Here is a 24,459-nt window from a genome sequence, read left to right as displayed (position 1 = left end):
TGTATTCACTCTTTTAAGAGTGAATATTTTCACTCGATTTTTTTTTTAGAGAGTACAAATAAAGTGGATGTCAATTTTGGTTATGAATAGTTCGTTATTCCGCAGGTTCGTAATTCCGAAAATAAAAAACAACAACAACTGTTTGTTATTCTAAAGGTTTGTTATTCCGAAGTTTTGTTAATCCGAAGATGAAATAAGGTTCGTAATCACGAATGTTAGTATACGTATATACCGTCTTCTCATTCCACGATTAATCTATATTTAATTTTGGATTTAAAAACGAGGCTTTTGAATAACGAGCTAAACCTGTTTCGTGTTCGACTCTAAACGAACCTTCGGAATAGCGAGTCAAATGTTGGGATTAATGAACCGTATTTAATTTTCGGATTTACGAACATGATAGGGAGTTCTTAACAGGTATAGCAGTATAAGGGATTCGTGTCTCTGAATAACACCTTCGGAAAAGAGAACCTCATTTAATTTTCGGTAATATAAAGTCGCAGGAATAAGGAATACCAGCTTTCTGCTCGGTCCATATCTTATCTAATAGCAGTCTATTCATATCCATTCGCCAGTCTACACATTTTTAGTAATAAGTCGATCCAGCTTGTTCTTTACTCGTATTCAGCAGTCATTTTTCCACAAATCAGTCATTCATTCCTACCTTGATACATTCTTTTCTCATCTATCCATTTTCCTGCAGATTCATTTCAAGACACATGATCATAGATTATAATTGTGTATATCATGTATACATATATATATATATATCCTATATATAATATCATGGAAGAGGAATAATAGTCAATGTACCATCAATTTTCATCGCCCTTGATTATCAAGAAATATTAGTACTGTCACATCGATTGTGAGTAACATAAACTTCATCTGTGCCTTACATGCAAGCACCTGTAAGGATGGCCATTCAAACATGCGTATCGTTTTAATAAAATGTTATCAGATTGAATTCGCTGTCCAAAATGTCACCAGCAGCAGCAGCAGCAGCAACAAAAAATGACAAACCACGCACAAACACACAGACACACAAACATTCGTTCGTTGCTGTTTGTATCAGCAGGACTGCACAAAATATATTCATATATATATATATATATACACATATATACAATATATATATATATAGTACATATGTATATGTATATATATATATATATATATATATATATATATATATATATATATATATCCGTTGGGTATATCCGTGCGATATACAAACACACGCCACTGCCTTGTCGGCGGTTTCACAAGGTAGCGGACAAGGCGCCAAAGAACAGGTACGCCTATCTCTCTCTCTCTCTCTCTCTCTCTCTCTCTCTCTCTCTATATATATATATATATATATATATATATATATATATATATATATATATATCCGTTGGGTATATCCGTGCGATATACAAACACACGCCACAGCCTTGTGAAACCGCCGCGGCGGTTTCACAAGGTAGCGGACAAGGCGCCAAAGAACAAAAGAACAGGTACGCCTCTCTCTCTCTCTCTCTCTCTCTCTCTCTCTCTATATATATATATATATATATATATATATATATATATATATATATATATATATATATATATGTACGTATATAATGCTATATCGGAGCATTAAAAAAATGATAAATATGAGTAATTCATATATGTATATGCATCTCTCTCTCTCTTAGTTGAAAATCACAATCAACGATCAAAACTATTGTTTATGCCTAAATGTTCCTAAGAATTACAATCACTTCTGACGTTGCTTTTTTGGCTCAGGAAAGAGCACCACGGACTATCAGTCATGAGGTCGGCGATTCGAGCCCCCTGACAACAGCGGTTGTACCTCTAGTGGCTAAGTACTCTGTCCCCAGTATCTGGTCCTGGTGGCTTGAAGCCGTTGAAACCGATATTGCTTTCTTGTAGAAGCTGCTGCAGTCCTGTTTAATTACCGGCCACGTTACACACATCAAAATTTTACATCACAATCAATGATTCAAATTCAAGTGTTGAAAAGTCTAACGATCGTATGTATGATACAACAAACCCACTTTCTCTTTTTATATCGAACGATAAAACATCAATTATTGACATTATCCTACAAGCGCTGCTTTTTCTTTTAGCATTCCTCCCCATTTCTAGCATTTCTGTATACTTATTTTTGTAAACTTATCCTTTATTATGTATATGATGAAATTTATGTATTCAATTTCTGTAAAATATTTATATGTTTCTGTTGGAAATGGAAAAAATGAATGAATAAATGAATGAATGAATGAATGAATGTATGAATGAATGAATGAATGAATGAATGAATGAATGAATGAATGAATGAATGAATGAATGAATGGCACTGATGACTACAATCTATATATGCTGGCGTTATCGGGATTATCTCTCATTTGTTTTATTTCTGGGTGAGAGAGTAGACGTCTGTACTCATCAACATAATAACCTTCAAGTAATTTATAGGCAACGAGCAAAAAGGCGACGTAATACCAGAGGTCGCATCAAAGTTCACTGCACGGGTGACAGAATGAGACAGAGAGTGAAATTTGTCAGCTTAATATACTAAATGTGTTAGAATTGATATATTGCATCCGAAGATGATTGTCGGCAAGCATTATCTTAACAATCTCGTATATTAAATGAAAGAAAGAGTGGGGTGGTGTCGTTGCCCGGAAAGCAGTAGATGACAGGTTCGAGTCCCACTGGTTCCTTTTTTCCGACATGTTTGTTGATTTACAGATCAGCAGTTGCGATCTTAGCAAATTTAATTTGTAGAGGGAGACAAAGTGAAGAAACTCACACCTGAATCTTGTATATTGTTGGAATGTAGGCCGATCGGTAGTGAAATTTCTGCATAGCTGGCTCCAAAAAAGCTGGGAACACGAAGCGGTAAATCTGACCGGAATAGTAATAATCATGGATTCATGCTTTGTTTTATATACCATGAGTAGCAAGTCAATAATAGCATTGTTTCATTATGTTTGGGGAATAAAATCTATACTAGCGTTGTTTGTCTTTCAGCATTTCTCCCCATCTCCTTCCAGCTTATTTTACTTTCAAAATGTTTTTGTTGTTGTTGCTTTTCTTTTCACCTTCCTTGTAAATTGCATACTGAAAATTTCGTGTATTGTGCATTTTTATAATGTCAATATCATGTACTTATTTTCAGTTTAAAACAATAGTATTCACATAACTAATGTTTTTGTTGAAGATGGAAACACTCATGAATTAATGAATCAATTTGCTTGAGGTTGTTTTAATTGTTGTTGTTGTTGTTGTTGTTGTTGTTGTTGTTGTTGTTGTTGTTGTTGTTATTGTTGTTGTGTGTGACTGTGGTGTTGGTGGGGGTTGAAGCAAAGGGTGTACTGAAGCTTTGAGTTCTATTCAAGACAGAGTGATCACACATAGCATTTTCACCAATGGCATCCATAAAATCGCATGCGTAGGTTGACATCACGCAGACTCTGAAGAAAATCAGATGAGAGCAAATGAATCTGTTTATACGAGTCTTCTGGCTGTTTTGAGAAGTTTTATTGAGAAAGAAAAGACATTCGACAACAGTACTGAGTGACGTAAGAATGACGACATAATCCATAGACTTTGACCCCAATCTTACCGATTGCACGCTATTAATTTCAATCCTCAAAAACTTTCAAGGAGAATACAATAGTAGTTTGAAATCACAACAGGTTAGTTTGAGTGAGGGTAGATTTTATGCCATGGACATCAAAAACGTGGAGATTAATCCAGAGTCATAATTGTAATCAGACATTTCTTTGTATATGTAGATGTATATATTTTTGAGGGGATCTCTTCAACCCTTTTCGGTCAAGAGGTTTCCGGAATGATTGGAAGGACATGCCAATAGCTTGTCTTACTATTATAGGGAAGAAAAATTCCCGTTCAGAAACGAAGGAGACAGTAAAGCCTACCATCACCATAATTATCAGCATCACCTATACTATCTAGAAGACTCTAGCATGCGTCATGTAATATTTACATTCTCGAAATAAATTAGATTTATAATCAATATGTACATATACAGCATTTCGAGGAAAACGAGATATACACTGTGTTGGTTCGATGGGCAAGGAGAGGAGAGGTAAAGTGCACTGACTTTTTGCGAGCGAAAAATACTTTCTCAAAGATTGCACGTCGTTTTATACAAAGATAGATATCTATAATCTATAGCCCACATGTTTCTTTCATATAAAATGATGAAATTCAGCGCCTGCCATATTATCTTATTCTTTTTGGTGTATATGTAAATAATGGGCAAGTGAATAGATAATGTCCCTATAAAGGTCGGAGCCTGTTAACAACATAATTACAATTGCAACCTACCAGGTTTTCCGAGTTCATCCAGTGTGTGGAAAGTTCTGTGCATAAAGACATGAAACGAAACAAAACTAAACCCTCCCTCCCCCCCCCCCCCACACACACACAAGTAAAAAAATCTCCTCATTGAGATTTTTGTTTTCTTTCTGAGATATTTTGGTTTTTTACGAAGAAAAAAAGAAGAAACATCATGACACGTGTACAATTAGTAAGTCAATTTTGTTATTGTCTGTTATACGGACATTCACATAACAATACAGAGAATTATCTTTTCTTTCATGTAACACGTGATGAATGAAATACGAATTGTAATACTACGGGAGTAAAGGGGAAGGATCAACCTGCTCATGTATGCATTCATAAGTTGCAAAAAAGGTGCTGAAATCTTATCATTTCACGATATTTTAATGTTACTAAGTACAATTATCAAGTAAAAACTCCTGTACATACTCCATGGCTGGAGATGATTGTTTGGACGAAAAAGAAGAAGAAGAAAAAAGATGAGCGCTGCCACAGCTTCGATATTTGATACCTCAATGAATGGGTGTATCACTCGTCTGAGAGAATGGTAGGTCCCCTCTTGTTGCCCCGGGCAACGGGGATTAATGCGCAGAATGTGAATGAGACGAGTGATGGAGCAGTGTGTGTGAAGCAGTGTGTGTGTGTGCGTGTGCGTGTGAGTGTGTGTGTGTGTGTGTGTGTGCGTGTGAGTGTGTGTGTATGTGTGTGCGTGTGAGCGTGTGAGTGTGTGTGTGTGTGTGTCTGTGTGTGTGTGTGTGTGTGTGCGTGTGAGATAAAGGGAAATATGACAGAACCAAAAATATTCTACAAATGGGAGGACGGGGGGGGGGGGGGGGGGGCACACTCTCTTAGGATGCCCGCACTATAATAAAAACATTATCAGGTATAGTGTTGGAATGATAATCCAAGGATGAAGTGTCGGATGTATCTGGAGCAAAGGCCGAGACAGCTGTCAATGTTGCGGTGTGCAGTATCTGTTCCTCTTTCCGGTGGTTGCTAGGGGTTACAGGCTCTCGATGATGCTAGACGTTGTGGTATCAGTTGACGGGGAACCAGGAGGGTGAGAAAGATACAATGAGTAGAAGACGCGGAGCTGCAGAGATGGAGAATGAAGAGTAGAATGAACAGTGGCAAGAATCATTAGGATGATAGTGTTTTCGTATTTTCAAGGTGTACTGAGAATAAAGGAATAACGAGTGCAACGAAGCAACTGAGAGATGTTCAGCTTCCTGTATTCCATGTTTGTTTGTTTTTTTTTTAATCGACGATGACGGAGGGGAAGGGGTGGGTTCATGCACTAGATTGTTGTATGAAATATGCGTATGATTAATTTAGCTGGAAAGTAGGTATTTGAAATTAAATAAGATAAATATCCTATCACGATACTGCAATAATCATCAACAGATGATTTAAATTAGAGTGAAACGATTTAGTGCAAAACTCACAGGCGGACTGACAAAAACACGGACAAGGAAATGCCTATGTATGGAAATGGAATGGAGGAAACAACAATAACAAAATGAAACGAACGAATTGAACTGCGAAGCAGCTGCACAAATTAAAAACCTTACTAGAAACAAGGTGATGACGGACATCAGAGGGCGCTGTCTGCTTCTACTCCGTGTTGGCGTCATTCATGTCTGCAGCGGCATCGTCGACGGATCGCTTCCTCTTGCCGACCCCCTCGAGCCCGAAGAGGTGGGCGTTCCTGCTGCGGAGCATGGCCGCCACAGCCTCCTGTTCCAGTCGCAGACGCATGCAGCCGCTAAAACTCGAGCATCCCGAGCGCTTTGAGCTGCAGAAGATGTGAGAAAAAAAAAAAACAACTGTTAATGCTTTACAATACATAATACAGTATTCATCGCATAATCGGGACAGGTTGGGAGTAGCAAACACGGCCCCTTTAAAGCGGGTGCCCGATTTCGCGATGAGCATTCACCATACACTAAATTCATACGACATGTACATATAGTGCACACTCACACACTCACACACACACACACACACACACACACACACACACACACACACACATGCATACTGACGTACTGTACATATACATGAATACACAACCACGCTACCCCTCGGCGCGGCCCTCTAGCTCATTCATAACTGAGGAAGATTAAGTGACGTACACACAAATCATAGTGTATAGAAAGTTGAAACACTCAGAGACGAGGAATTTGGGCTTTGCCTTCAAAGTGTATGACTGAGATTAAACAACGTACACAGCCTGAGCTGTGTGAGCGAGGCTTGTTTTTTATTGGATGTGAGTAGGAATTGCAAGCGAGCACATGGCTTTGCTTATGTAGGGGAGAAGAATGTTCGCGAAAGCAGGTGTTTCGCAATGGCATGGATACTTATACACGGCGCTTTCGTGGCTATGCATACATCCATGTACATGTACTGGATGGACGGAGGTCAAAACACACCAGTCCGAAGCTTGCTTTCTAAGTTCGATGTAAACGACAACTGAGAGGGAATCTTTGAAATATTGTTGTGGTATTTTGGTAGATTTTTTGTGTAAAATATCAACAAAATCAAAGATCGAAGAAAAATTGTCCCGTTTATCAGAGGTCCCCGCCCGATTATCCAGTGAAAATAACACGCTTTGGACATGTTTCTGGGAGAAGCGAATGTCATTTAAACGAGGTTCCCGATTATCAGATGCCCATTATGCGATGAATACTGTACAAGGGATCCAAGATTTCGTTTTGACCCTACACTTTAGTCTAGGACATGCGTGTGAACTAGCACACGATTCTGTACTGAAGGTGGCGCAGAAAGACGGAAACCAAAGATAAATTACTACGTTTCGAAGTAGGCCTACAGCATTTCTTTCAACATTTATAAAACCAGTTATCATCGAAATCACTGTGTAATATACGTGTCTGCGTTCTTTTGTTGTTGTTGTTGTTGTTGCTACATGTATTGACAAAGTGCGAAATATTGTGCTCACATTATTTTCAATGGAATCCGGTGTGAGAGGTATGAAATAAATTGAATTGAATTGAAAAGTGAACTTCGACGGTACTAGTTTTATAACATGAATGATTTTTATCGCTTTGTTATTGATATAATTGTTATAACCACAATTTTTATTACCACCGCCATTATTATTACTCTCATTTTTATTGTTGTGACCACATTCATTGACACTCACTGTATAGGGAGAAATATAATGTTTTCATTTCAATATGAGACGACACCGGTTACGTGAAAGATTACGTATTGACCATGCAGTAATGAATTAGCTGCAGTGACTTTTTTTTTTAAATCAATGTCCTTCTTCAATAATCTGAATGCTCTGTATAAAACCGTTAGTATATCGTTGCTGATACGAATGCCAGGAACAACACTGCAGAGCTTTTCCTTGAAAATCCTTCAATATCATTGTAGTATTTTGTTTGCAACTGTAAACCTTGGTACTGTAGGTAGTGGGAAGTATCTGTAATCTGATTATCCCAGTATTTATATATCTATTTTTTTTAGGGGGGGGGGGGAGGGGGTTAAGGATTTCCTCATTTGTTACATCTTAAAAGAAGATGGGAACTGCAATTCACAAGTGTAGTTGTAGTGTAGTGTAGTGTAGATTGGTTCATGGATTATGCAAAATGTTCACAGCTTCAATCTACGTGACACATCGCAAAACAACAAGGCATCCCATAATGCCGGCGTAACACTGTCCCAAAATCGAGCAAAGATGCACACTTGGTTAAGGAAATGTTCAAATTCGCCTTTGATTGTATGACCTTCCTGTCATTGACGAGGGTATCTTCAGCCATTGTATAACCCCCGAGTACGGAGTTTCTCAGTAACTTCGCAAGCGGCGGCAAGATCTTAAAATCTTTGGCAACCACCCCTCCCCCTCCCCCCCCCTCCCCTCCCCCTCCCCTCCCCCTCCCCCTCCCCCTCCCCCCCCAAAAAAAAAATGCGATGGTTCATTCATGATAAAGATTCATATTTTCATGTATCCTTCTAGTGTGGTTCGGATGTCATCATGTAACCTTCTGAAGGCATCGTGTTTGGATTGCTTCCGCTGTTGATTGGCTTTTAACCAAGTTCGAGGCCAGCTTAAAGCAAAATTGAAAATTCTATATTCGTATGGCCGTCTTGTGCCCATTTCCAGACAGCGTGACGCCCCCCTAAGGGCGTCGTTACGCTGTCCCGAAATAAAATCCACGGTGACACGCGCATGTGCAAGGTATATGCCTGTACATTTCACACTCATGAAATAGATCAAAACTATGGAATTTAATTCATGCTTCTAGCCCAAAATTATAATTATTCTATAGCCCAGCGGGTGCCTGCAAAACAGTTCCGGTCTGCAAAATGTAACCCTATGAGTCGAGTTCAACGATCAACATACCCTTCCAAAGTGTCTAGCCTGGCCAGTTCGTCTGATGGGTACAAGTCTAGAAGCTCCCGTATTTGCGAGGAAGTCAGTCGGCCATCTCTGTGAATGAAGCAATAACGATAATGATATCATACAAAATGATGAAGGGATGACATTATTTTGAAAGGTAACCACTTAAAGGCATTGCTTACCATTGGGGGCATTGATATACAAAATGTTTGAGTTATCATATTTGATGCATTTATGTATATGTCAGTAGGCATCACAAAACATCCGACCATATAAAAATTTCACTACTTTTTCTCAATAAACCATAACTGTCAGTTGACTGTAGACGGTTTATTTTCGAAACGATCTTATTATAGTTCACATTTTGTATACCTAAATACACTCAACATTGATTATACTGATTAACATTTCTTTTTTTTTTTTACATTTGTTATTTCTACCCCCGACTCACATTTTAAAACTACATACTTTGAAGTACTAAAGCTGGTATTTTGTTTCATCTGCACGTGGAAAATATTGCCTTTAAATGTTAGTCTGATATAAAAGAGTAAAACTTATAAAATTAAGCACAATTGTTAAAATTCGATCAGAATAAGATGAAATTAAGCTATGAAATTTACCAAAATTTCCAATGGCAGTTCTTGAACAGTGAATGTTAATATGCGAATGTGGTATTGATTGAGTTGATGATGTCATTGCCTCACAACTTGCAATAATAATTTGTGAAACAAGGACACCTCAATTGTTGTTGTTGTTGTTGTTGTTGTTGTTGTTGTTGTTGTTCAAAAGCAATTGTGCCCCAGTTTTAAAATCTACTATATGTGACTGATAATCATAATTGTCCGGGTAAAAAAAAAAGATATTTGGTTAGTTTCTTGTTTATGGGAAATTGTGAAGTGATTATATCATCAGCTTACATTCCTTTGAATGTTGACATCAACTGTTCGAGAGCTGTCAGTTTCTCAAAATTTAGCACAACCCCACAATTTCACAACTTTAATTCCAATATTCATCACATTTTAACTGTTGTGGTCAAAAAATGTTATTCTTTCTTTTCAGACAAATAATAGCTTGTAACAGGTCTGGATTCCCTCCCTTTACAATGATTTAAGACAGAAAGACAAAATCAAAAGGAAAAATCTTCGCAGAGCGAAGAACTGCCTTGGCCACTCTGATAAGACCACAGTCATCCACGAGGCCTCGTGGTTGACCACAGACTGTTAACTGTGAAGCCTCATGGTTCGAGTCCCTGGCAGCAGCGGTTATTTCTCTACATAAGCTAGGGACTTTATCATATCCTCTTTATCTGTAGTCCTTCGGAGGAAACTGAAAGCCCCTAATTGGTCCGGACCCGTTGTACCACATGCAGTGCTTGTGAGCATTCAATGCTTCTTTGGGGCAACGTAAACTAAAGAACAAGCACAAACACAAATCATGCAAGACAAAGTGGTACTGACAAAAAGAAAATAATCCAGGCATGTTCGTCTGTATTGTTTATAGAATACCTCTATGATCCTGTTTTAACTCTCCTTATAATATATGGTCCGCTTTACACACACTATCTTACAGCCGACGAGGGACCCAGCACATTATGATTACAGCTCTCTTGCGCGTCACTGTATATATAAAAAGTCCAGCCATTCCTTGAAGCTTAATATGGCGACCATCTGCACTTTCTATGGCTGTTATTACTAATATCTATGTTCTCGCATAATGTAAAATCAACTCAAGTCTATTTCTGTATTTTTATTTCCAGTTACTATTTGTCATTTTTACATTACGTATTTTGTCTTCTCCTGCTGTTTACAAACTTTATGTTGGTAAAATGTTGTTAAATATCAAGTATCATTGAAGGTGCAGAAATAAATCCTTCCCGAAATAAGGAAGCAAACCAACCACCACTCCCCCCACTAGAACGATGATGGCGCCAAAAAGATATACCCGCTCTATCCTTCCCAGATATATATATACATACATATATAAAGATAAGTAACAAAGCTGCAACAAAGTTCATGCTGTATTCACCAACGGTTTATTTCTTCACACAAATTTTCGAGCGTCTCGCCGCCCTTTCTCAAGTGTTGAGAAAGGGCGGCGAGACGCTCGAAAATTTGTGTGAAGAAATAAACCGTTGGTGAATACAGCATGAACTTTGTTGCAGCTTTGTTACTTATCTTTTTATCTTGCCAACACGTGGACTACCTTATCTATATATATATATATATATATATATATATATATATATATATATATATATATATATATATATATAGAGTAGTTGTTCCGCGTATTGGCAGTACTAGAAATAGCAATAATAAAGTCACAACAGAGGAATGCAGGGAATGCATTAATATATAGCCAATTTTGATTTAATGAATAATCCGAATTTTCGAGGAACCTTCCTCTTCTTCAGGGATGACAGTGCGAATATTCACAATGATTATTAAGAATCATAATAATAATAGTCATAATAATAATAATCTTAATAATCATTGTGAATATTCGCACTGTCATTCCTGAAGAAGAGGAAGGTTCCTCGAAAATTCGGATTATTCATTAAATCAAGATTGGCTATTAATGCATTCCCTGCATTCCTCTGTTGTGACTTTATATATATATGTATATATATATATATATTATATATATATATATAATTATATTATATATATATATATATATATATATATATATATATATATATATATGAAATATACTGTGGATAAAACAAGAAAAAATAGAATATGTTGAACACATGATTTCATATCATGCGCCTATCTGCAAAGCCTAGCAACGTTACGTGCACCCGTAATTATTGTCCTGCCCGCCTCCGTCGGTTGACGTGCGTGCGGACGCAGCTGTTTTATTTGGCACGCACTCACAATTCACAGGCAGACCTCCAGAGAATCAGAAAAACTCCGGGGGAACAATGGCGGGAAGATGGGGAAACAGACGACACTCACCTGCTTATCGTCGCTGCTTTGATCGTCTGGTAAAAGAGACAGCAGAAGGTGAGCGTGACTAGGTAGGTGGTCTTCATATTGGATTTGTCTGCAGGTGAAAGATAAAAGTTGCATACAGAGTGTCATTAGAAACGTTCCTCTACGTCAGAAGTGACGATGTATACACGGCAGATCGAAAAGTGAAAAGGAAGACGGAAAACGGAAAGGGAGAATGATATATAGAGAAAGAAAGATAGTGAGAAAGGTAGAAAGATGGAAGAAAGAGAGGTAGATAGATAGATTGAGAGATAGATAGATAAATAGATAAAGAGAAGATTTCTCTCTCGCGAAGTAGGAATCGAGTCCGCTTTCAATCATTCTTAACAGCTGAAGTTCGGAATCCATCTCTTCTTTTTTTGTTTGTCAGCGATACAGACCCATGAATGATCTTCTCCTCATTAAGTTTACAACGTGACATTATGAAGGGAGATGTTACTTAAAGCCAGAACTATAAACAGCGATGCTTCAATTTACGATAAAGAGCCAACCTTTCTGTGAAATTTAAACTTGCCTTTTTACTTTTACTTTACGACAACTGTGAGTATATCAAAATCATTCAAAGATAAAGACGAGGAAAAGTCCACAACATAACCATTGCAACACTGCAAAAACATTGGTGTTAGATTTAACACCATAGATTTAACACCCATGGGTGTTAAATCTAACACCAATCAAGTGTCAATAGAGGACCACAACCACAGGTGTAGAAAGTATGTTCTGATGGTGTTGAAAAGTGTTCACCTGGCACTTCGTGGTGTTAATTTGACACTGTAGCTGGTGATATTTTTGACACTACGCTGGTGTTAATTCATCAATGACGCCGCATGAGTGTTGATTTGATATTGGTTTTAATGTCAATGGTATAACACCAGCCCAGCTTCAAAAGGAGACCACACGAACCGGTGTTACTGTGGAGTAAATGTGCTCACACCTTTTTCCAAAAATCAAGTACTTTATCGGAAAATTCTTGATCGTCCTGCTGAAGTTCAAAACCAAAATCAACTAAGAAACTATAAAAAAAAACAATTTTATATTTTGAAGTGACACCCGAAGGTGTTAATCCAACACCACAAATGAGCACCCGAAATTTAACACCAGCTCGGTGTTTCATGTTTAACACCGGACTTTTTGCAGTGCATCATTACTAGCTACTAAGGTGGCATTAAATGGGTGTAACGTTGACGATTGCTCACAGTCGATAGGTGACTCTGCATGAGAAGATCTGAATTTAATTTGATATTGCAATTTTGCATCACCCCTTTCAACTTTCAGAAAAAAAAAAATGTGTGTGGTATTAATACCATTTTAAACCCAAACGTGATTCGAATTACATCTTAAACCAGCTACAAATCTACATACGAAGAATGGAATTATGGTTCGCTAGATTTCTGCTCATCTAATTTGAACCCGACTTATGTCAAGTCTTGGGGTCACTTTGAGATTTGTGTCTAATAACTTTGTGGCACATTCGTAATAGAGGGAATGAATAAATTGTCTGTGGAAAGCAAAAACACATCGGCAGTTTTCACGTTGACGTAATGGGGACGTGTTCGAGAGCTAAGTTGTCATTTCGAAGCTCCTCAATTTTACTCAATAAGACTTGGTAAAATGGTCTTATATAAAGTTAAAGAATAGCAATGATATAGGGACCTAATGTATCTTAATTGACGTGTTTACGTAGTATTAAGAAAATAGTCTGCATTTGCCTTGAAAGATGGATATTGCGCAAAAAATACATTAATGGTGATTCCCTGTCGTACGCACATACTTGGCAATGATTCGTAGTTTGAGATATGATTATGATTTCTAGGAACGTCGTCATGTCTTATGACAGTGTTGAGTTATATGACGAGAATAAATCAACATGGATACAGCAAATAACATTTGGAAAGAGGTTCTTCTGAACACTCATCCTCCGTTTACGTTCTTCTAAATAGCTTTCTTAAGAATACTGATGGGCTATAACCGGTGCGGACCGTATGAAGACTGTCATCACTTGGGAGGAAGTATAATGGTTATGTTGTGAATGTTATGATGCACAGGCGCGTACGCGTCGTTTCGCCCCTGTCTATTGGTGATAACAAAATATCAGAACCCAGCTTGCAGTGGCAAGATATTTGGGAGAAGGCCTCCCAAATAGCCTGTGTTTACGAGTCAGAACAGAAGGAAACGGCGCCAGTATCACCAAAACAAATCTCTTTTAACGACACGGGGCCAACTCGTCTGTTCGGTATTACAGTATTCAAAACTTGACATCAAACAACTCCGAATCGGGTTTTCGCCAAACGAATGACCGGCCGGCTGCACGACGTACGCCAAATTAGCGCGGCAAATTGCGCCCTCAACCAACCGCATAGACGCATCAAAGTCGGTGGCTAACTGGTGAGTCAGCGTATTGCCGTTTGTCTCATTTAAATGTCGCCATTATCAAATGAATAAAAAAGAGAGGCAAATAGAAAAAAAAAAACATATATATACAAAATTATTGTCTTCTCCCAAGAAAGTTTGATACAGTGTGCTGCTTTGCTTTGATGCTATTCTTATTTATTTCTATGACTTTGCAATATGGGTTAATATTCAAGAACAAGTAATAAATCCCTGTTGGGTAATAACACCATAGTCAGGTAAATTATGCAAACTTGATGGGAAAACTCGGATTTTGTCCACGTCTAAAAGAGGTTATTGCTTAATGTACGTGTGTAGAACTACAATCTATCGTAAAAAAAAAAATGAGTTACATAGCTTGGAAGAATGCTTATTAAACCTTATCCAGTTTTGTATCACCAGCTATTTCCACCGCAGTTTATGATGGTATAACGCAACAACTTTATCATTGGAAGTAGGATCATTCAGTTCGATGAGAAAAAAAACCCTGCTTTAATATCCGGCTTAACACGTCAAACTTCAATGTTAATTAGACCCACAGGGAGACCAAGCACGTGAACTACTTTGAGCTTATTATTGTAGGTGACTTTGCACTTCGAGCTCATTCTGCACGTTATACAACATTGACATCCTCAATAAAGTATTCAGCACACTTCTGGTCTACGAGCAGCTCTGGTTTGAAAGACGTAAATGTATGAAGATTGTTATGAAATGATTGCTATGAAATTATGAATAACTGATGATCATCCAGTGAAATCTGTGGAATCCTACATGCGGATAGTCATATTATGTTCATACAATTATTGTCATTTTGTTAGTCTATACGTTAATCTGCAAAGAAATCCCTTCGTACAAACGTCAAATAACACTAGAGGTTCCGAGTGGTTTTCACACGACTGGTATGATATTACAATAACCTTTTGTGGATTTATATAGCTACCGACTGATGTGCTCTCAGACTTCCGGTAATGTAATGTAATGTAATTCAATTCAATTCAATTCAATTCAATTCAATTCAATTCAATTCAATTCAATTCAATTCAATTCAATTCAATTCAACTTAATTCAATTCATTTATTTTCATTATTTATTCTTTTTCCAACAAAACATAACACAAGATCAGGTATTACATCATAAACAAAAACATTTGCCTTTGCAATAAATGAGTGATATCGATAAACATAAGAGCGCATTATGGCAAAAAAGAAATAATACAAAGTCATGCTTCAGTTGGAAAAAAAAAAGAATAGAGAGGTCCACTAAAGACTTCCGGTAGTGTAATATACACTGTGTTATAGGTAGAACGCCATACTCACAAAAATAATTCAACGAGGAAAAGCTATCTCTGCCATCATAATATCATTATTGCCCCGAAAATATATAGAGAACACACACACACACACACACACACAAACACATAAACACAACGACAACTACAACAATACTCGGCATTATGTACAGTGGAGAGCAATCCGTGCTCTTTGAAGAGAAAGGCAACAGAGTTTCGCTCACCACCTTTATGCATAATATTCTTAATTTGGATAATATCAGGGGCTCCTCTAGTGAATCTGAATGGTAGACGTAGCACAGCTGCATTATGCGACACTCGCTAGACTTTCTACGGTGTGAAGTGTTTCATATCTACTCCTGATAGCATTAACAACGAGAGTAACCGCGAAAGGGGATACCGTGCAGTGTACAGGATCCCGGTTTTATCTATACGACACAGTAGGTGGAAAGTATGATGGGGGAGTACGAAAAAAAAACTTAACTACTGAACGCTCGACGTAGAGTCAGAGCCCTTTCTGTGTAGAGTAGAGACATAGCGCCCTCTGGCGTCTCATTCTACTTCTTTTTTTTTTTTACCTTTCTTTTCTCCTCCTCTTCATTCAAGCATGAATGGAGAGCCTCCTGTTTAAAACAAAAATGTGATATTCAATTGATGTCGATAAGTTTTCGATGGCATTTGCGATGTGCAAACTTATACTCATTCACAGCCCCTTACACAGACAGGATATACAACACCCATTATTTATTGTATACAACGTTATCGTAGCTTTTTCTCAGAAGCAACCTTGTGATAATCTAGACGAACTGCCATTTTTGGTGTCTTTTCCTCGTTTACTTTATACACCAGAATTGAGATCAAATCATATTCCTCTCTCTTCACTTTCCCCTCTGACAGCCAAACCGGATATTCTTCACGTTTTCAGGAAATACAAGGTATCAAGCAACTTCACGTTATTTCCATTTGTAGAGGCATGCATCGTATCGACCAAAACCGCCAGTTTGAAATTTCACAGACTATCTAATAGAGATGTCAATTGAGATCTCTATTTTACCCATTCACGACGGGTAGTGAATATACTGTTTCTCTTTTCTATCTCACTCTCTCTAAATTTGCGTTTCTCTCTCTGTATACATATATTTCTCTTATTTTTTTTCTATCTCATAGGAAACCGTGTGAGAAATGTATGATCCTGATATAGTAACTTCCAGCAACAGGTGTACATCAGTGAATGTTTCCATTATTGATGAGAAAAAAAAAAATGTACATGAGTATACAAGAAATTGTTTCCTCTTACTAATATTTCCTCTTCACTTTTCTCTCCCCCGCCCCTTCCATCTCTGTCTTGCTCAAGCATGGTAGATGTTTAAAGAAACGTAAGTATGGATTGCTTCGTGATCGCTACACAGTCTGCAATCTTTGCTAAAGGAAAGTGGTTTTCACAATGATGTAATACATACCTGCAGTATACACGAAAAAAAAGAGAGATGGAAAATATATGCATTTAATCTTGTATGATAAACATAAATAATGCATAGGCCTAAATATAGATATATATATACATATACACTAAAATATAAAGTTATTATGCATATAAATAATTATCTATTATGATTATGTAATATACATATATATGAATATATCATCTATATATATATATATATATATATATATATATATTTATATACAAAAAGACAGTGTCGTCATTATATCATCAGAGTTGTAGAGATATGAATCGATTCTCTTAGCTGATCGCAGAGCAAGTTTTCAAAATAGGAATTGTTTAGGTGGCATTACGTCCAAAACTTATAAGAATGACGTTTTTAACAACACGCCCTGTTTGCAACAACACTCTGTTTTTTTTTAACCTACCAAATAAACATTATGGTGCTAATGCCCTGAAGCATCATACCTAGTACGGCGGAGGAATGGCGTCTCGTTCGCTGCACGTTGATGGTATCACGAAAAAGCTGTCACGCCCGGCTAAGTTGAAAACGATCTGACATTATCACTCCACTTTTCCAAAAAGTACACCCGCTTGTTTGATGCCATCGCCGTTGTTAACGATGCTCCCCCTCCCCCTCCCCCTTTCATCCTCCACCTCAATCCACACGCACATACTAACTCTCTTGTCTTCCTTTTTGTAACAGACGTCACAATTACGTCAGATTAGGCGTCTCTCCCAGGCAATTTGACGGCGCCGGTTAAGGCTTGCCTGTCCGTCAAACGGATAACTAGTCGTCCAAATTGTGTAGCGCGATGCCATTTTATTGGATGCTTGATAAAGAGGACGCACTAATCCGGTACAGATGTTCGTTTACCGAAATAAGCTGGATTGCCTCGATTCTTTTTTTTTTTGTTTCGTTTTGTTGTTGTTAAGAAGGCTCGCTTACCGTTTCGATCCGGCCAGTGGACGGTGCAAAAGAAATGAGAGAGAGAGAAAAAAAAGCAGGCTTACAGAGGAGTGAGAAAGCACATTTGCAAACACTTGTTTCATGATACTCCAGAAAGAGGGTAGAGAGAAAAAAAAAATGAATGGTAGGTTGTTAGGACAAGTTCATTGGTATTAAATCCTTCACTTCAACCCGATCTCTCCGTTTATCCTCTATATCAAAAACTCCCTTTTCACTTTCAAAACTCTAAAAAAATGTAGACAACTTTGATTCAATTCTTAAAACTCACCTATTTAATAAATCTTTTTTTTTTGTTATGTATAATTGTGTATACAAATACATATATCACAATGTTGGTAATAAGTTATATTATGTATTTCAACTTAATTTCTTTGTCTCGCATTAATTCGCTAACAGACGCCAGTATCAAGCGATTTGTTAGTGTTATACCATTTTAATCATTTTCACAAATAATTACTATTTTTGTTATTATTATCATCATTATTATCATTATTATCAATATCACTATTTTTGCTTTTGTTATCGTTATTTTGATTATTATAATTATTATTATTGGAGAGAAAGAGAGAGAGAGAGAGAGAGAGAGAGAGAGAGAGGAGGCTTTCGTTGAAAATTGACCTATATAGTATTAGTAGTACAATGAAAGACCATTTCCCTTTTTGTGTCTTGAACTGAAAATAGAAAAGAGCCTAAAGCACAAAAATCACACATGAATAATCACATACAAAAGAGAATCATCATATTCCAAAACGGTTGTTGTCGTTTTCAGATTTCGCAGAATTTGAAAGTCTGATTAGAAAGATTTTTCAGTTTTCATTCAATATATACTATCACAAATTTAATTCCGTTAATTGGGAGAAAATTGTCATATATATCTTCTTTTCTCGCAAGGCATTTACTGTAAAGCCGAAGGATTTGTAGAAACTGTTCTATTTGCTACCTTTATTGCATGCAGTTTCTCGGGGTATCCATAACGTAAATGGTGCGATGCATAAGACGCCGAAGAGAATAATCTGAAAGAAAACTGTCGCACGAGTGTATCGGTCACAAAAGGGTGGCATGTCGCATAGTCTTCAACGGTGCAGTCCAATTGATTTCCAGGCCACGTAATCACAGAAGAAAGCTAATGCGTCAGGGCACACATCACCGCGCGCGTGAGGTGGAATTCTTTTCGGAACTGGCGTGACTGGACGTAGGGTGCATTATTATACCGCTGAGTGTATTTATTTTGGGATAGCTAAACACACATGAGCGATGATTAAGTCATTTTTCCTGTCTTCGCTAGCAAACGGCGAGCGAGCACGTACTTTAATGTGCGGTCGCTTGAATTTTGATACGTGTTATCAATCAATTTAGGCCACTCTTTTTTTCTTTCCCCCATTTTTTTTCTTCAAACGCGACTGTGTTGTAATGTCAATGACATTCCCTCTCCCCCTCTCTTTCATTCTTACTTTCCCTGTTTCTACATTGCTCCTTACTCCTAAAAATCCTTTCTAGATAACGGAAATTCGTTCTCCACACCAGCTCAGTGTCTTTATACACACGTGACCTGTTACCGTTACAGTCTCTGCACGCTGGCGAACACGATATGTCTCTGCGTACGTTACCAGCGCATGTGCCGAAAACGGATAGTACGAGCGATGGCAGCTATCTATATGGCCGGCCCGTTTTATCACATATCGTATTTTGGGGGAAAGAAATCCAATCAGTGGAGGGGATTAATATCACCCGCATGACATGTGTGCCTGGATGAAGTGAAGACAGTTATTGTGAGAGTAGCTGGCAGCGGATGTACCTGGTAAACATGATCGGTTGTAAGCTCGTTGGCTCTTTCGTGGGCTAACGACTTCGTCGAGGGGTGAGAAAGGGACAAACGAACATAAGGAGTCTTAACCGAGGGCTGAAGAGATATAATCGCGACTATGTAGTTAAGAAAAATCAAAGTCTTCACATGCAGGCAGTGTCATGTTCAAGAGGAAACAGGAAGCAAGAATGAAAGTTGAGGATAAGATGACACGCGCAATGCACACATCTCAACAGAGTAATGTCAAGAAATAGAAAGTGTAGAAGGTTATAGTTAAGGATTATCATCAGAGTAAGATTATTGAAATGTGAGTGATTGCATTATTGGTCTGAAATGATATAGGGATAAGATTATTAATGAGATGACATGGACAGCCAGAGAGAGAGAGAGAGAGAGAGAGAGAATCAGACACAGAAGAGAGAGAAAGAAAAGAATAAGAGAGATACTTACCTAGATATAGAGAGATAAGGAGAGATAGAGGGAGATATAAGGTGAGGCAGATAGATCTCAGAGAGAGAGATAAGGACAGATGGAGAGATAAGGTGCTAAGGTTAGATAGATAGATAGATAGATAGATAGATAGATAGATAGATAGATAGATAGATAGGTAGATAGAAAGAGATAAGGTGAGGTAGATAGATAAAGAGATAAGGAAAGAGAGATATAAGGAGAGATAGAGGGAGAGATGGAGTGAGGTAGATAAAAAGAGATAATGGTACGGAGAGAGAAAGATATAAGGAGAGATATAAAGAGAGACAAGGAACTAAAAAGAGATGGAAGAATAGCCAGAGAAAGGTAAAGAGCGATAGGTAGAGAGATATACTTAGAGGTAGATAGATAGATAGATAGATAGATAGATAGATGGATGGATGGATAAATAGACGGGGAGATAGATAGATAGATGGATAGATGGATAGATAGATAGATAGATAGATAGATATAGCGACAGATGAGATGAGATGAGATAAAGCGAGACTAACCAACAAGAATGTCTTGATGATTCAGGGAGTGCAATGAGACATCCAATCTTGTTTTAGATATTTCGATGATAAAACTGCGTCATGTGATCAAACTAACTCTTAACATTCTTACCACCTGTTTCCCCATGTTTCATAAAAGTCATGATGCCGCCCCCACGCACTTTTTTTCCAGCCATAGTCATCATCTCGCATGGAGAATTATTTCGCTCTTCTGCGTTCAACTCCGTCAGCACTTGTGGCAAAAGCATTAGCTATAATTTCAATGGTTCCTTAACGTAAGTGGTCCTAAAAGAATTAAATAGTCGTTAATATTTTCATCCCTCTGATGTCGCCAAGGATTCTTTTTAATTCATTCTTTCGTAAGTCATGTTGCGTGGCACACGCATGCATGATTTTGTGGAAACATTCTGCGAGCGGGTTAATGTGGAAGATTATAGTGAATGACAAGAAAAGTTCGTCGCGGAATTTATAGCGAAAAGATTTTCTTCACGATTACAGTTCCACCTTTCTTGATTCTCTTTCATTTAAAATACAGTGGCTCTAGGGTAGCATCATTACTTTATCAGTGCGCTATAAGTCACATTCTATCTTTATATGAATGTGTAGGGAATGACTTAGAAGTTTGTTTATATGTTCATCTCTTTTTGAGGAATACATTGTAACATGATATATGATAAAGTATAATATATTAGAGAGTTTGAAATGTTATGTACGCTATATTTCAATCCATGTATGTCATCGTGTATGCAAATACAGTCATAGTAAATGCATGAGCTGAAAATTGTTCTTTTGAAATTATTTTTTGAACAGCTTTACTCCATCTCAACACATCATAGGAAAATGTGAATTTTGATCTCACATCTAAGCCCCAGTCTTACATAGCGGAGCCTGCACTCGGCAAAACTGCATTATGTATGACGTACGAATGTCATTGCTATTCTAGGTTAGAAACCTAGCTGCGATACATAGTTCAAACCGTGCTACATACTTATAATCTGGCGATGTCTGGTTCGTATTTATTTCCCTCGGGATATTTCAGTCTAAACTGCATTGAAAACCAATAGAATCTTCATTCCGCCCTTCATACGCCATGATAGAGCTAGAACCCTGTTTTTGCAGGGTATAATTTCATTCCATTGATAGTACAAAATGAGGGCAATAAAGTCACGTGGACACTATTCTGTTTTGGGTGTTTATGTTCATCACAAAATGTTCAGCACCATACTACTAGAATTGTGTTAAAATGATGTAATCATTTCAGTTTCAATTTGGTCGAAAGCTGAATATACGAAATGTGTATACATGTGGGAGTAATTTAATAACCGATTCCCGAGCAGAAAGTGGCTTAGACATGTTAGCAACACGACATGATGATCGCCACATCTGCGGGCGCTGCGGCAGACACTCATCTAGAGAGAAAACGGTATTCGGCACGGCATGGGTGTGGCGATGGAAGGGGGTCATTCCATGCCCTCTTCCAACTCCACTCACTGCCGGTCTGTGTGGGCTTTTCATGTGAGTGGCACAGTGACATTAACATAAGCTATATCCCGCATATCTGGAACATAGTATTATAATAGGACAACAATACGAGGCAAGGGGTTTAGAATGACATGGGACGGAACAACCGTATATAAGGTAAAAGGGAGAATACACGTACGACTTGGATGGTGCGTGATAAACCATTTTACTAGGGAGTTGGGGCTTGGGAGAGGGGGTGGCGGGGCGGGGGGGGGGGGGGGTGGGGGGAGGTGTTTGATGCGCAAGGAGTTTAGTCCTCAAGCGCTGTACGTGCCAATTCAGTATGCCTTCACTGGTCCGGCTATTCGGAATGGCTTGCAGCCAGCGCGGAAGAGGAGAAAAGGATGCGATCCGGTAGAGGTAGGCACGATGGTATGTATTACATATGAGGAAGATGCACATGTAGAGGAGGTGGAGAACGTTGACTTTTAAAGTGACAATCGGAAGAGGGAAGGTTGAGACGGAGGAGTATTGACGGGAGGACGAGGATGAAAACGAAATGAAGATGAGGACGAAGATGAAAACGAAATGAGAAAAGAAGAATAGCGTCTGCGTATTGTGGAGCTGAAAGGAGACTAACTTTCTTTAAGGGTATCTCAATTAGAGACATTTTTTTTTTGTGGGGGGGGGGGGGGGAGGGAGGGAAGAGATAAAGATAAAGGATGGGGCAAGGAAAAAAAAACCCGGTTGTGACTTGAAATGAAACATCATCTTCCGAATAACCAAATAGCCCGATTTTCTGCTTGTATGCTTGATCGTGTTTGTGTGTTTGTATGTGTGTGTGACTAAGTCATGATTGTGTATGAATCTGTTTGTGTATGAGTGCCTAGATGTTGTGTGTAACACTGTGTGTTTGTATGGTTGCGAAAAAGCTGGTATACTAATCAATGACGCTAGAGAGGGGTTGAAGTCACAAGAACCAGATGCAACGTAGACAATGAGGAGGAGCAATATGAGGGGGTCGTATATTATAGGATAAGGATGAGGAGGAGGAAAAAGAGAAAGAGAAATAGGACAGGTTCACAGGAATTGGAGAAGAGAAGGCTGAAATAATTAGCTACATTCGAGGACAGACCTCGGTAACGAACATGAAGCTCAGTGCAGACGAGATCTCCTGACTTTTGATTTTCATTATCATCATTAATATTCTCACGCAGCAAATACGTCGGCATTCGATTCCGGACCGTCAATGATGCTTAAATAACATAATATTGCGCAAATGAGTAAACGGTGACGAGGTTTACTTTGCGACATATTGGCAATCCCTTTCCCTGGCCGGCGGCACTGGACGTGATTTCGCCCTTACCGTCCCGACGGCACATGCTAAACGGTAATTTTTGTCGCCATGTCGCGGGATCATTCATGGAATCCGGAATAGAGACGGGTTCTTTCGCTGGCTTAATCGTCCGTCCATCCAGGTCAAATCGATGGACTAGCCACGGCCCACGCTTCGACCCCGTCGATCACGACCATGGCGACAACAACGACCGGGCGGATAGGGACTCCCTTCACTACCTGCTGGAATACCCGCATCTGGACACGCGCATATAATCCCCCGGACAAAGTCAGGCTTTATCTGACAGAAGCTTGTGCCAGTGCCCCACGGGGGGCGGATTGCCACGGGGTGTACACCACACATCGTTGTAGGAAGAAGACAAGACCCATAAGTCGGTCGTGTATGCACAAACACGCACGCGCCGTTAGGAAAATCTATACTTGAGCGGCGAAGTATGAGGGGGGGGGGGATATTAAACTTTGAACGCGGGAAAGAATAGAACGAAAAAAGAAGAAGAAGAAGGAGAAGAAGTGCAGAGCAGCTAACACTGAATGGAGGAAATGTAATTCGAATCTGACGGGACAGCTAGGATTAAGGATATGAAAATACATCCCTGTTTGGAGTTAGACCACGTCAAATTCGCAAAGTGCAGTGATACGATTTCATATAATCATATTTATTTTATTGGACGGATACGCCCAAAATAGAGTCATAGATAAGAATGACACTCCCTTCCTTTCCTATATAGTTATTCGCAATAGAAGTTAGAAAAAGAGGAAACAAAATAGAATTACAAAAAGTTAGCATTGAATTGGATAAAACAAAAACACGACAAAAACAATAACAGCCGTTATCACCCTTCTTTTTTTTCTCATGTGATGGCATCTTATACACCGAATGATTTCAAAAGGAGATAACAATATTCATGATAGTGTTGTCAGGTCAATACAAACAAAGTTACGTGAAAGGAAATTACATAAATGACATCATTATAGTTCATCCTATATTGTGTCAAGAGCAAGCAGACCAGACATGACAGTACAGAGATTATCTCTGCTGTA

General features: G+C 38.4%; 1 protein-coding gene across 1 annotated transcript in view; it reads right to left on the bottom strand.

The window, feature by feature from the left end:
- Positions 1–5,227: 5,227 nt before the first annotated feature.
- LOC139722857 (uncharacterized) overlaps positions 5,228–24,459 on the bottom strand; it is a 69,748-nt gene continuing 50,516 nt past the window's right edge. Inside the window, exons 2-5 of the mRNA XM_071634141.1 lie at positions 11,692–11,779; positions 8,735–8,821; positions 5,937–6,160; positions 5,228–5,458 (exon numbers count right to left, since the gene is read on the bottom strand). Coding sequence (XP_071490242.1) covers positions 5,980–6,160; positions 8,735–8,821; positions 11,692–11,768 — 345 coding nt within the window. The 5' untranslated portion in view covers positions 11,769–11,779 and the 3' untranslated portion in view covers positions 5,228–5,458; positions 5,937–5,979. The remainder of the gene's footprint in view (positions 5,459–5,936; positions 6,161–8,734; positions 8,822–11,691; positions 11,780–24,459) is intronic.

This window comes from Diadema antillarum, unplaced genomic scaffold, assembly GCF_040938485.1.
Source record: "Diadema antillarum isolate AM-2024a unplaced genomic scaffold, OU_Dant_1.0 scf00000174, whole genome shotgun sequence".
NCBI classification, from domain to species: Eukaryota; Metazoa; Echinodermata; class Echinoidea; order Diadematoida; family Diadematidae; genus Diadema; species Diadema antillarum.
This window is presented reverse-complemented; position numbering and strand designations above follow the sequence as displayed.